At 38.7% G+C, this 15,597-nt stretch overlaps 1 protein-coding gene across 1 annotated transcript; it reads right to left on the bottom strand.

Annotated features, from left to right (window-relative positions):
• Positions 1-2,498: 2,498 nt before the first annotated feature.
• Positions 2,499-4,073, bottom strand: LOC138241075 (myb-like protein X). Its single transcript, XM_069193820.1, has one exon. The coding sequence runs from the start codon at positions 4,071-4,073 to the stop codon at positions 2,499-2,501; it is 1,575 nt and encodes a 524-aa protein (XP_069049921.1).
• Between the last annotated feature and the right edge of the window lie 11,524 nt (positions 4,074-15,597).

Raw genomic sequence — 15,597 nt, 5'->3', positions numbered from 1 at the left:
ATTGTCTGCTCACTATTCAGGAATTTCCAGCACTTGTGCTTGGGTGAGCAATATTGAAAGGTATCTGCACTTCACTGACTGCAGAGCTGCAGGGCCTGGTGTCCACTACCAGCTCTGGCCAGTAGCTTGAGTCTTTCCAGGGTGCCTGTTGGTCTTTTACCTCATACTGATTAACACAGAGACATAGAACGAAACATGTGGCGGAGATTAGTCTTTTCAGTGTATTTCAGTATATTGTCAATGATCTGGTACTTCAAGGATTGATAGAATCAAGTATAACACATTCTAGACCGTAACTCCAAAAACATTCTCATTGGTATTGTTAAAATGTGTCCCCAAAATAGCAAAGTATGCAATGTTTCTATTATTTATGGTGTATACTTCAGTCATATTAATTCATGTTGACTCCTGTAGCTATTTCACATGGTGTTCTTCTGTTAGTGCACCACCTTGAAATAACACCATCATTCTTATCAATAACTGGAGGCGTCAGCTGAATCAGATGACAAAGCAGTCAAGACAAAGCTTCACTGCAGTGATGTTTTCATGTGTGATACAAACCTAATAAATCTAGTAGCATTTATAAAACAAATGGCTACCCTGCTTTAACTTTGAGAATTTTAGTTGGGTATGACGAAGAAACATCGTCAAACCAGAGAGCATGTATCAACAATTGTAAAATCTTGACTGTAATAAACAATGTCTTGTTAAATGGTTTTCTCAGTGAGCCTAGTTTCAGGCTTACCTAGGCTGACAGTCAGCAAAACACAATAAATGCTGGCTTAATTTATTAATATGCCTGTGTGTTCAATGCCAAATGCAAGAGTTTGAATATTATGATGACTTTCTATCAAAGTTTTGATTTTAGGGCATTTGAAGCAACATTCCATTTTAGGGCAATGCAGTGTATAGACATATTTGTAAGAAAAAAACTGTTCAGATGACATTGAAATATCACTTTTCCTAAATTTCATTTCTGTCCTAAAATACAGCCATGCAATCACAAATTGTCTACATTGAAATCAGCTTCACGCTTTTGCTTTTAGTGCAAATTTGACAACATTTCCTTTTTATGACAATGCAGTGTACCTTGCCATATGTGTATGAAAAAATATTCAGGTAACACTGAAATATCACTTTCCAAAGTTTTATTTCTGTCCTGCCATGCCTCAAAAATTGTCTACACTTTGTGGGGATCCTAAGCCTTTCTCTGGACATGGATTTGGGCTAGATTAGGGTTAGGGTTTAGACTTTCTTAATGCAACTTTAAAATCATTTGAGTGGAAGATACATACAGTATACTTCACCGAATTAGAATATTAGTCGGAAATGACTAAGCCACCAATCCAGACCAATGAGTATGTATCAACAATGGTAAAATTCTATTTTTTATCAAGTATTCTGTTATTGGAAATTTTGTGTTGAATGGTTCTCAATGAGCATGCTTTCAGGTGTAAATAGGGTAAGAGTCAGGAATACCCAATCCATTGTGGTCTCATGAGTCAATCTGCCTGTGCATTCAATGCCAAATGCAGGACTTTGAAAAGTATAATCACTTTCTTCCAAACTTTTGGTTTTAGGGCAAATTAGGCGAACTTATTTTTTATGGCAACGCAGTGTAGTGTACAGACTCCCGAACTGAACACAGTGCAGTGAGGCAGCAGTATTAATAGTGCAAACCTGCCCAAATTGTACTAGAAATCTTTTAGAGGAAATTGTTGTTGTTTCTGGTAACTTCACGTGGGGTGTAATGATAGTTGTTATTGAACATTATGTGTTAAATGTAATGACATTTTTGAAAACCACTTGTTCAGAAATCTAAAATGTCTTGGACAAAGGTGTCACCAAAAATAATTTGCATTAATCATTAAAGTCAACTTTACACAAATTCTTCATAAGTAATTTTTAACATTATAACAACTTTCAAATGATTTTAATATGGGTTCGTTTAATATTGAATGTTATTTATCATCAAAGTCACACTGGTTATCTTAGCTTTATCCCAACAATTCGATAAACAATGTACAAGCAGTCAACATGTAATATTGCATAACTCATCACATTGATCAGCCACATCTACAGTAATTGACTGTCAGGTGGTTCATGTCATTAACATCTGCTCATCCTCTCTGTTCAACTGAAAGGCTGCTTTGTACACTGCAAAAGTCGGTTCTATCATTATTAATCCTTCTCTTAATATACTTAACCCCTAGATAGAAAATGTTATAAGCTGCCATTATTGTATTCTTGATTCAACACCAATTATAAAACATTGGCTTAAAAAGACCAAGCAGTCTCAAACACTTAGGATACCATCCTCTTACCTATAGTATTTTAATAAATACACTTGCAAAGGTTAATTCAATAATACCCATTTATTTTCTCAAAAGTAATTAACACAACAGAATTTTGTTGCTGTAAAGGTGGTATAAATACTTTCTCCTATGGCTCTCTTTTTTTGTTAAGTCAGAGTTCAGAGAGAACATTCATTCAACAAGTTACTTGTTCCTGTGGCCATAGCCCATGAGGGTCCATATTTTCTTGCACAGCAGGTCCTGTGGATTTTGACCGGCTCCTTGTACTTGGACTCTCTGTTCCCACTGCCTTGCACAGGCCTGTCTTTTGGGAGGAGCTTGTGGATGGACAGACTCTGCTTCAGCTTCTGATCCTGTCTGGAGGAAAGCCAGTCGAGGCCTCCTCCTCTCACATCCCCTCTGCTTCTCTGAAGTTTCTTCCCTGTTCTGCCTGATTTGGGGGAATTTCTGTTCATTCTCCCACTTGTTCTGTTTCCTGGCTGCAACGTGTGTATGGTAGGGGATTCTGGCCTCACCTGGATGGTAAGACTGTGTCTGTCTCCTGGACACATCCTGCTGTCTCTGATGGCTGTAGCCTTGGAATCCACAGCAAATCCTTCTGTTTCCTTCTGGAAACCTGGACCCTCTGGCTATCTCTCTCTCCTCCCTGTTCCTTTTCCAGGAGTCCTGTGGAGGTGTAAAGGGGAGAGAGTGCGGATGCGAATCCCTCCTGTCTCTCCTCATATCTTCAGTCCTCTGATGGGGCTGGGAATATATAGCAGGGCGACCCTCGACTCTTGTAGAAGAGGAGATTTTCCTCTCTCTCCAGACTGTGTCTCTTGATGGTAGTGGCTGGCTGTCAGAGCTAGGAGGGTCGTACCAATTTGTTGGCAGTTTGTTTTTCTGTCTTGTCTCACGGGCCTGTCTCTTCCTTTGAGGGAGGGGCTCCCAGGGTCTGGGACAGTTGATTTTGGTCTCAGTTTCAGAATTTGTCTCCCCTGCACAGCTCTCTGTTTGAGGTGAAGGGTTGTTCTTGGCAAAGAGGGAACTCTTCTCCATCCTTAGAAGTATCTGCATTTCTGCAGTGGCATTGCCTTCATCCTCGTCATCTGTGATCATCATGCTTCCAGCTCCCCTCTCATGCCTTTGAGGGCTATTGCTTTTCTCTTTCTCTCCATCTGCCTTTTCTGCTACTTCTGTGTCTTCCTGAGCTTCAGGCTCTCTGTAACCTTTTCCTTTGTCTTTGTCCTCTTTGTAATTTCTCTTTCCTTCCTCCTTTATGCTGCTTGGGACGATCAGCCGTTCATGTTGTTTAAATTGATGGTCTTTCATTTCATCGTTCATGCTGAGATTTTCTTCCAATTTTTGGTCTAGGGTTGGTGTTTCATCTTTATTGTCCTCAATCTGATTGACCGTTCCTCTCTCTTCCTTCTGTTCACTGATGGTGTCCATTTTCACTTCCTCATTCATCATAACCTGCTCTCTATTCACTGTCAATGTGTCTGATATGATTGTGTCTTTTGCCTCTTCCTCTGTCTTCACAGTGTCTGTTGTCTGTCCATTGTGCTTAAGATTGTTCTCCATCAGCTGATGTTTCTGGCTGGCTTCCTCATTTGCTTCATCTCTCTCACTGAAATTCACGGTCTGTTCATGTTGGTCAGACCTTGCTGGACTTTCTTTACAGTCTTTCTGTTTCACTCTTTTCTTCTTCTTCTTCTTTCCCTCTTTGTGGCCATTTGGTTTTAGGCAGTTTGGCCAGCAGCAGAGAACTCCTGGCATTGTGTCACCTTAGCAAGATACCTGCACTGACTGCTGGATGGATTTTCTTTGGAACTTAGTGCAGCTTGATGACATCATAGATTCCGTGACATCAGCAGAAGCATAACAGTGACTTGCTTTGTGATTACAGTGATGAACTTTGAATACAAAATGAATGTACATGTGCACATTTAAGAATTAAATCTATTCAGTTAAATGTGGAATTGTATTGTTATACACATATCAATACCCTTCATTACCTGCTTTGTGATATTTTTTTGCTTTGTAAATGTATGATCTTGATTTGTTTTTTGCCCCATTTGATCAGTACGATACCCAATTTTCTGTTGTTAAATCTAGTTTTTCTTGCTCTAGTATTTTGATTTTCTTCAAATCATAGGAGTATAGTTCCATTGTCTGCTCACTATTCAGGAATTTCCAGCACTTGTGCTTGGGTGAGCAATATTGAAAGGTATCTGCACTTCACTGACTGCAGAGCTGCAGGGCCTGGTGTCCACTACCAGCTCTGGCCAGTAGCTTGAGTCTTTCCAGGGTGCCTGTTGGTCTTTTACCTCATACTGATTAACACAGAGACATAGAACGAAACATGTGGCGGAGATTAGTCTTTTCAGTGTATTTCAGTATATTGTCAATGATCTGGTACTTCAAGGATTGATAGAATCAAGTATAACACATTCTAGACCGTAACTCCAAAAACATTCTCATTGGTATTGTTAAAATGTGTCCCCAAAATAGCAAAGTATGCAATGTTTCTATTATTTATGGTGTATAATTCAGTCATATTAATTCATGTTGACTCCTGTAGCTATTTCACATGGTGTTCTTCTGTTAGTGCACCACCTTGAAATAACACCATCATTCTTATCAATAACTGGAGGCGTCAGCTGAATCAGATGACAAAGCAGTCAAGACAAAGCTTCACTGCAGTGATGTTTTCATGTGTGATACAAACCTAATAAATCTAGTAGCATTTATAAAACAAATGGCTACCCTGCTTTAACTTTGAGAATTTTAGTTGGGTATGACGAAGAAACATCGTCAAACCAGAGAGCATGTATCAACAATTGTAAAATCTTGACTGTAATAAACAATGTCTTGTTAAATGGTTTTCTCAGTGAGCCTAGTTTCAGGCTTACCTAGGCTGACAGTCAGCAAAACACAATAAATGCTGGCTTAATTTATTAATATGCCTGTGTGTTCAATGCCAAATGCAAGAGTTTGAATATTATGATGACTTTCTATCAAAGTTTTGATTTTAGGGCATTTGAAGCAACATTCCATTTTAGGGCAATGCAGTGTATAGACATATTTGTAAGAAAAAAACTGTTCAGATGACATTGAAATATCACTTTTCCTAAATTTCATTTCTGTCCTAAAATACAGCCATGCAATCACAAATTGTCTACATTGAAATCAGCTTCACGCTTTTGCTTTTAGTGCAAATTTGACAACATTTCCTTTTTATGACAATGCGGTGTACCTTGCCATATGTGTATGAAAAAATATTCAGGTAACACTGAAATATCACTTTCCAAAGTTTTATTTCTGTCCTGCCATGCCTCAAAAATTGTCTACACTTTGTGGGGATCCTAAGCCTTTCTCTGGACATGGATTTGGGCTAGATTAGGGTTAGGGTTTAGACTTTCTTAATGCAACTTTAAAATCATTTGAGTGGAAGATACATACAGTATACTTCACCGAATTAGAATATTAGTCGGAAATGACTAAGCCACCAATCCAGACCAATGAGTATGTATCAACAATGGTAAAATTCTATTTTTTATCAAGTATTCTGTTATTGGAAATTTTGTGTTGAATGGTTCTCAATGAGCATGCTTTCAGGTGTAAATAGGGTAAGAGTCAGGAATACCCAATCCATTGTGGTCTCATGAGTCAATCTGCCTGTGCATTCAATGCCAAATGCAGGACTTTGAAAAGTATAATCACTTTCTTCCAAACTTTTGGTTTTAGGGCAAATTAGGCGAACTTATTTTTTATGGCAACGCAGTGTAGTGTACAGACTCCCGAACTGAACACAATGCAGTGAGGCAGCAGTATTAATAGTGCAAACCTGCCCAAATTGTACTAGAAATCTTTTAGAGGAAATTGTTGTTGTTTCTGGTAACTTCACGTGGGGTGTAATGATAGTTGTTATTGAACATTATGTGTTAAATGTAATGACATTTTTGAAAACCACTTGTTCAGAAATCTAAAATGTCTTGGACAAAGGTGTCACCAAAAATAATTTGCATTAATCATTAAAGTCAACTTTACACAAATTCTTCATAAGTAATTTTTAACATTATAACAACTTTCAAATGATTTTAATATGGGTTCGTTTAATATTGAATGTTATTTATCATCAAAGTCACACTGGTTATCTTAGCTTTATCCCAACAATTCGATAAACAATGTACAAGCAGTCAACATGTAATATTGCATAACTCATCACATTAATCAGCCACATCTACAGTAATTGACTGTCAGGTGGTTCATGTCATTAACATCTGCTCATCCTCTCTGTTCAACTGAAAGGCTGCTTTGTACACTGCAAAAGTCGGTTCTATCATTATTAATCCTTCTCTTAATATACTTAACCCCTAGATAGAAAATGTTATAAGCTGCCATTATTGTATTCTTGATTCAACACCAATTATAAAACATTGGCTTAAAAAGACCAAGCAGTCTCAAACACTTAGGATACCATCCTCTTACCTATAGTATTTTAATAAATACACTTGCAAAGGTTAATTCAATAATACCCATTTATTTTCTCAAAAGTAATTAACACAACAGAATTTTGTTGCTGTAAAGGTGGTATAAATACTTTCTCCTATGGCTCTCTTTTTTTGTTAAGTCAGAGTTCAGAGAGAACATTCATTCAACAAGTTACTTGTTCCTGTGGCCATAGCCCATGAGGGTCCATATTTTCTTGCACAGCAGGTCCTGTGGATTTTGACCGGCTCCTTGTACTTGGACTCTCTGTTCCCACTGCCTTGCACAGGCCTGTCTTTTGGGGGGAGCTTGTGGATGGACAGGCTCTGCTTCAGCTTCTGATCCTGTCTGGAGGAAAGCCAGTCGAGGCCTCCTCCTCTCACATCCCCTCTGCTTCTCTGAAGTTTCTTCCCTGTTCTGCCTGATTTGGGGGAATTTCTGTTCATTCTCCCACTTGTTCTGTTTCCTGGCTGCAACGTGTGTATGGTAGGGGATTCTGGCCTCACCTGGATGGTAAGACTGTGTCTGTCTCCTGGACACATCCTGCTGTCTCTGATGGCTGTAGCCTTGGAATCCACAGCAAATCCTTCTGTTTCCTTCTGGAAACCTGGACCCTCTGGCTATCTCTCTCTCCTCCCTGTTCCTTTTCCAGGAGTCCTGTGGAGGTGTAAAGGGGAGAGAGTGCGGATGCGAATCCCTCCTGTCTCTCCTCATATCCTCAGTCCTCTGATGGGGCTGGGAATATAAAGCAGGGCGACCCACGACTCTTGTAGAAGAGGAGATTTTCCTCTCTCTCCAGACTGTGTCTCTTGATGGTAGTGGCTGGCTGTCAGAGCTAGGAGGGTCGTACCAATTTGTTGGCAGTTTGTGTTTCTGTCTTGTCTCACTGGCCTGTCTCTTCCTTTGAGGGAGGGGCTTCCAGGGTCTGGGACAGTTGATTTTGGTCTCAGTTTCAGAATTTGTCTCCCCTGCACAGCTCTCTGTTTGAGGTGAAGGGTTGTTCTTGGCAAAGAGGGAACTCTTCTCCATCCTTAGAAGTATCTGCATTTCTGCAGGGGCATTGCCTTCATCCTCGTCATCTGTGATCATCATGCTTCCAGCTCCCCTCTCATGCCTTTGAGGGCTATTGCTTTTCTCTTTCTCTCCATCTGCCTTTTCTGCTACTTCTGTGTCTTCCTGAGCTTCAGGCTCTCTGTAACCTTTTCCTTTGTCTTTGTCCTCTTTGTAAATTCTCTTTCCTTCCTCCTTTATGCTGCTTGGGATGATCAGCCGTTCATGTTGTTTAAATTGATGGTCTTTCATTTCATCGTTCATGCTGAGATTTTCTTCCAATTTTTGGTCTAGGGTTGGTGTTTCATCTTTATTGTCCTCAATCTGATTGACCGTTCCTCTCTCTTCCTTCTGTTCACTTATGGTGTCCATTTTCACTTCCTCATTCATCATAACCTGCTCTCTATTTACTGTCAATGTGTCTGATGTGATTGTGTCTTTTGTCTCTTCCTCTGTCTTCACAGTGTCTGTTGTCTGTCCATTGTGCTTAAGATTGTTCTCCATCAGCTGATGTTTCTGGCTGGCTTCCTCATTTGCTTCATCTCTCTCACTGAAATTCACGGTCTGTTCATGTTGGTCAGACCTTGCTGGACTTTCTTTCCAATCTTTCTGTTTCACTCTTTTCTTCTTCTTCCTCTTTCCCTCTTTGTGGCCATTTGGCTTTAGGCAGTTTGGCCAGCAGCAGAGAACTCCTGGCATTGTGTCACCTTGGCAAGATACCTGCACTGACTGTTGGATGGATTTTCTTTGGAACTTAGTGCAGCTTGATGACATCAAAGATTCTGTGACATCAGCAGAAGCATAACAGTGATTTGCTTTGTGATTACAGTGATGAACTTTGAATAAAAAATTAATGTACATGTGCACATTTAAGAATTAAATCTATTCAGTTAAATGTGGAATTGTATTGTTATACACATATCAATACCCTTCATTACCTGCTTTGTGATATTTTTTTGCTTTGTAAATGTATGATCTTGATTTGTTTTTTTGCCCCATTTGATCAGTGCGATACCCAATTTTCTGTTGTTAAATCTAGTTTTTCTTGCTCTAATATTTTGATTTTCTTCAAGTCATAGGAGTATAGTTTCATTGTTTGCTCAATATTCAGGAATTTCCAGCACTTGTGCTTGGGGGAGCAATATTGAAAGGTATCTGCACTTCACTGACTGCAGAGCTGCAGGGCCTGGTGTCCACTACCAGCTCTGGCCAGTAGCTTGAGTCTTTCCAGGGTGCCTGTTGGTCTTTTACCTCATACTGATTAACACAGAGACATAGAACCAAACATGTGGCGGAGATTAGTCTTTTCAGTGTATTTCAGTATATTGTCAATGATCAGGTACTACAAGGATTGATAGAATCAAGTATAACACATTCTAGACCGTAACTCCAAAAACATTCTCATTGGTATTTTTAAAATGTTTCCCCAAAATAGCACAGTGTGCATTTTTTCTATTATTTATGGTGCATAATTCAATCATATTAATTCATATCCACTCCTGTAGCTATTTCACATGGTGTTCTTCTGTTAGAGCACCACCTTGAAATAACACCATCATTCTTATCAATAACTGGAGCCGTCAGCTGAATCAGATGACAAAGCAGTCAAGACAAAGCTTTACTGCAGTGACGTTTTCATGTGGGTTACAAACCTAATAAATCTAATAGCATTTATAAAACAAATGGCTACCCTGCATTAACTTTGAGAATTTCACAGTCTTCCACTCATTTGAGTGTACAATATACTTCACTGAGTAAAATTATTACTGTGAGAATCCCTAGCAACCTTGACAAACCAAAGAGCTTGTATCAACAATTGTAAAATTCCATTTCTGACAAGTATTCTGTTATTCGACATTTTGGGTTAAAAATGTGTTCTCAATGAGCATGGGCTTAACTAGGATAAGAGTCAGGAATACCCAATAAGTTTTCACTTTATTGTTTATATGAAATTCAATGTGAAATGCAACAGTCTGAATAGTATATTCATTTTCTTTCAAACTTTTGATAACATGGCATTTTACGTAACATTCTGTTTCAGGGAAATGCAGTGTTACAGTATACAGTCAACAAAACAAATATGAAAATATTGAAATATCACTTTTCCTGAATGTCATTTCTATCCTGAAACAGCCACACCATACAAAATTGTCTACATGTTTTGGAATCCTAACCCTAGCTTACTGTTAGTATAGTATAGAATTAATGCAACTTTAATATCATTTTAGTGGAACATTTTCTTCACTGTTTCAAAATATTAGTTGGAAATGATGAAGAAACATCGTCAAACCAGAGTGCATGTATCAACAATTGTAAAATCTTGACTGTAATAAAAAATGTCTAGTTAAAAGATGTTTTAATTGAGCATAGTTTCAGGCTTACCTAGGCTGACAGTCAGCAATACCCAATAAATGCTATATATATAAATATTTATTAATATGCCTGTGTGTTCAATGCCATATGCAAGAGTTTGAATAATATGATGATGAAGTTTTGATTTAAGGGCATTTTAAGCAACATTCTACAGTATTTAAGGGCAATGCAGTGTATATAGACATATTTGTAAGAAAAAAAATGTTCAGATGACATTGAAATATCACTTTTTCTCAATTTCATTTCTGTCCTAAAACACAGCCATGCAATCACAAATTGTCTACATTGAAATCAGTTTCATGCTTTTGCTTGTAGTGCAAATTTGACAACATTTCCTTTTTATGACAATGCAGTGTACCTTGCCATATGTGTATGAAAAAAATATTCAGGTAACACTGAAATATCACTTTCCAAAGTTTTATTTCTGTCCTGCCATGCCTCAAAAATTGTCTACACTTTGTGGGAATCCTAATGCAACTTTAAAATCATTTGAGTGGAAGATATATACAGTATACTTCACTGAATTAGAATACTAGTCGGAAATGACTAAGCCACCTATCCAGACCAATGAGTATGTATCAACAACGGTAAAATTCTATTCAAGTATATCTAAGTATTCTGTTATTGGACATTTTGTGCTGAATGGTTCTCAATGAGCATGCTTTCAGGTGTAAATAGGGTAAGAGTCAGGAATACACAATACATCTTGGCCTCATGAGTCAATCTGCCTGTGTATTCAATGCCAAATGCAGGACTTTGAAAAGTATAATCACTTTCTTCCAAACTTTTGGTTTTAGTGCAAATTAGGCGAACTTCTTTTTAATGGCAACGCAGTGTAGTGTTCACACTCACGAACTGAACACAGTGCAGTGAGGCAGCAGTATTAATAGTGCAAACCTGCCCAAATTGTACTAGAAATCTTTTAGAGGAAATTGTTGTTGTTTCTGGTAACTTCAAGTGGGGTGTAATGACAGTTGTTATTGAACATTTTGTGTTAATTGTAATCACATTTTTGAAAATCACTTGTTCAGAAATTTAAAATATCTTGGATAAAGGTGTCACAAAAAATCTCTGTTATGAGCCAACTTTACACAAATTCTTCATAAGTAATTTTTAACATTATGACAACTTTAAATGATTTTAATATGGGTTAGTTTAATATTGAATGTTATTCAATATTAAATTCACACTGGTTATCTTAGCTTAATCACAACAATTCGAAAACTATATACAGTACAAGCAGTCAACATGTAATATTGCATAGCTCATCACATTGATCAGCCACATCTAATTGACTGTTAGGTTGTTCATGTCATTAACATCTGCTCATCCTCTCTGTTCAACTGAAAGGCTTTGTACACTGCAAAAGTCGGTTCTATCATTATTAATCCTTCTCTTAAAATACTTGACGTTTCAGCAGAAGATCACTCAGAGCCGGCCCTGGACACAGGCGAACTAGAGGACTGTAGACGAGGCCGCCAGGGGGCCCCTCAATGTACAACAGATCAGTTTGAATTGGCACGTTCAACTGGGAGCGAAACATTCTCTATAACGGTTCTTTCTGTCGGTGCTGTGGATTATCCTAACGGAAGCCTAGTCAAAACAAACGACCGATCATAATCAAGGACGTAAAGTTTCCGAAGCGCAGAAAAGAAGAGTGGCATAAGCGATCTCAAAACAGAGGTACATTAAATCAAGTAATTATAACAATACTTAACATGTATAATAATGTAAGAATTTAATGTAATCAATATAATAATATTTCATTTGGTTTCTAGTCTGTCAGATGCACATTTTCAGGCTTGACACGTATCCTTATTTGAAATGTTTTTTTTTTTACTAGAAGTTAACGATTCACGTTTCCCATACTTGTACACACGCCGTGTGGGTCGACTGCTAAAAATCGTTGCTACCCAGCGAAACAAAAGCGTGAAAGGAATGAACAGTACAAAAGCCTGTTCAGCGGTTATACGTAATCGTCTTTAAAACACATTGTTTTCCGTGCGGTTTCTGCTGTATTTCGTTAACTTGGGGGTATTGTGATCCCAACCTGGGGCCCTTCGGATGCCAATCAATTCAATTCATGCTGCTTTATTAGCATGACCGTTGGGTACAATCAGTGTTGCCAAAGCAAATAAAAATGATAAAATTAACATTGAACAAAACATAAAATAAAGTAAAATAAAATCTACAGACATTTACAACAGAGACATGTCATAAAATATTTACAGATACTGTAGACAGATGGAGCATTATTGGGAGACAGGCTCACTGTTCCTCAGGCTGTGACAGGAGATCACATACTGGGCTGCCAGTACAACTGAGTTCCCTGCTCCCTCTCCCAGTAGGATTGGGACCCGTTGTGATTCTGGCAGGTGTGGGAACTCTGGGACTAGATTTCTGAATTTAGGGAAGAATGTTTCTCTAATCCCAGAGTATCTGTCACAGTGCTATAGGAAGTGCACCTCTGTCTCTATTTCTCCCCGCTGGCAGTGGGAGCACAGCCTGTCCTCTCTGGGCAGCCAGGTCTGCCTGTGTCACTGTGGTCACTGAGCCTGTACTTCGTCACGGTCTGTTTCTTTTAGGTGTTTCTTAGCTTGGTCAAATATTCAGCTAGTGTGTATTGTCTGTTTAGGGTTCTGTAGCATTCCAGTTTATGTTGTGTTTGTATGTGTGTGTCCCAGTGTGTGAGATATTGCTGTTTGATCTGTGCTGTGATGTGGTTGAGTCTGAGTTGTGGTGCTCTAGCAGTGCTGTCCTGATGCTGGTTAGTGTAGGTGTGGCTTGTGTCAGTGAGCCTCAGGACCAGCTGGCTCAGGGGGCTCTATTTTGGGCTCTGCTCTTGGCTCCGCAGGGCTTTGTGGTGGGATGAATTTTGGTCCCTGTTTTTTAGGTGTAGACAATACTTTAATACTCTTTTCTGTATGTTTATCAATAGTGGGTACTGGCCTAATTCGGCTCTGCACCCGTTGTTAGGTGTTTTTCTCTGCACATGGAGAATGTTTTTACAGATCTCCATGTGCAGAGTTTCTGTGGGGAGTTTGTCCCATTGAGTGTACTCCTGGTCTGTGAGGGGACCCCACACTTCACTGCCATATAGGGCAATGGGTTGGATTACACTTTGAAATTTTTGGAGCCAGATTCTTGTTGGTGGGTTGATGTTGAAGAGCCTCCTTCTTATTGCGTAGAATGCCCTGAGTGCCTTCTCCCTCAGTGCCTTCACTGCCAGGTCAAAACTCCCAGATGAGCTGATAGAGAGAACGAGATATGTGTAGCTGGATGTGTGCTCCAATGTGTTGCTGTTGCGTGTGAATTTGTACCTGTTTCCCTGAGGTCTGGCTTTCTTCTGGAAAACCATAACTCTGGTCTTGTCCAGATTGACTCTCAGCGCCCAGGTCTGGCAGTATTGCTCCAACAGTGCCAGGTTCTGCTGCAGCCCCTGTTCTGTGGGCGACAGCAGGACCAGGTCATCTGCATAGAGCAGGAACTTTATTTCTGTGTCGTGTAGTGTGAGACCAGGAGCTTCAGACTGTTCCAACATTCCTGCTAATTCGTTGATATACTGTAGATATTGAACAGTGTTGGGCTCAGGCTGCAGCCCTGTCTCACCCCACGGCCTTGGGTGAAGAATTTGGTGAATAAATCTCTCTCCCAGTGACAGCGGCAGGTGCAGAGAGGAGCTTCATGAAGCTCAAGTGGATTAAAACATACCTGAGGTGGAAAATATATATTTTTAAAAACGGTGCTATGTGCTCAGCCTAACTGATCACACCTCTTGTTATTAAGTGCACTTGTTTTTTAATTTCTTAATTTCTTATTTATTTCTGCAATTCCTTTCTATGAAGGTTTTAGTGCAGTACTTTTAAATTATGATTTGCTAAAATGTGGAAGTAACAGGGATCCTATTTATCATTATTCATTGTTATTGGTACACCCTTTATTACTACCAATGTAAAAATATATGTTTATCATTTTCCCATTTTGTAAAATGTTTGCCTTGTGTTCTTGTTGATAAGCTATTTATTACGTGTTCTTCAAAGCTGGTTAATAAACCTTTTCTAATTATAGAAACAATGTATTATATTGATCTAAATAATAAAATAAGGTCGTGTTTGGAGCTAATATTAGTAGTGTATGTGCACATCGTGTTCTGGAGAGGCCACTTTCCAGGGTCTTACCTAGGGCCCCCAAGAATCTGGGGCCGCCCCTGAGATCAGCGCAGGGCTGTTTCTAAAACTTTTACACAGCAGCGCATGTGCAGGACTAAGACAGCCAGAACCATTAGAGAAAATCAGGTAGAATCTACAGCTACTGTCAGTGTATGCAATTTTTCAAGAACGAAAGTAAAGTGGAGAAATGTTAGTCAATAAAAAACTGCAGAAGAAAAACAAGCAATGCTCCTCATAATGAACATGGAAATCAACTAATTCTGGAAAAAAAGTTCAGTCCACGACTGCCATTGTGACAAAAATAAGAAGACTCACAGGGCAAGCCCAACAGAAAACTGCGCTCCGGCATTTATTAATGCACTTATACAAACAAAAAAAATACAAAAAACTCGTGTCATCAGTCATACTCAAATTATGAATAGAATTGCATCTTTCTGATTTTTTAAGAGTTGGTGCTACAGTTTAAATCAGTAATGAGAAATAAACAAGCTATGTCTGCATCTGCACATTCTGTTGCTCAGTTCACTCTTGCAACTGTTAATATTCAATACAGGTTTATATATATGTCCAATTTTAAATAATCAAAACTAGAACAAAGTTGAAATGAATGATACCTCCTGGACATTATTTAAACTGCATAGCTTTTTACCTTTTTGACAATGGAATTTCAAGTATGACTCATCTCTGAGGGCAAACATGCTCTCTTCTTAACATCAGTGTAATAGAGTTTATACATGTATTACGTTTTCGACATACTGTACCTAGAGATTATAGCAGACATACAGTGCTGTATCTAATGGGAAATCAAGGTCTGTATCCCTTCTGCCTTCATCTAGATTGAAGCCATTCACTAGTGCCTTCTCTAAGAGAATCTTAAGTTTTACTGCAGAAGCTGTGATTTACTGTATAGAAGCACTATGTAATTTGGATTTTTTATCATTAGATGGACAGATAGAATAGGCAAATCCAATTTTAAATTTAATTATAAAGAACTGGCCAAGAAAAGCAGTTCCCCCCAAAAATTGATACTATCTTGTACCTATAGTATTTCCTATAGCACTTTAATAGAATACATTTGCAAATGATAAGGCAATAATAACCATACAGTATATTTTCTCAAAATGAAATTAACGCAACAGAATGAGTTGCTATTAATACTTTCTCCTAAGGCTCTCTGTTTTTAAGTCAGAGTTCAGAGGGGCCATTCATTCAAAAAG

The sequence above is a fragment of the Lepisosteus oculatus genome, chromosome 8 (genome assembly GCF_040954835.1).
Source record: "Lepisosteus oculatus isolate fLepOcu1 chromosome 8, fLepOcu1.hap2, whole genome shotgun sequence".
Classification (NCBI taxonomy): domain Eukaryota; kingdom Metazoa; phylum Chordata; class Actinopteri; order Semionotiformes; family Lepisosteidae; genus Lepisosteus; species Lepisosteus oculatus.
Note: the sequence above shows the minus strand (reverse complement) of the source record. Positions and strands in the feature narration are given on the sequence as shown.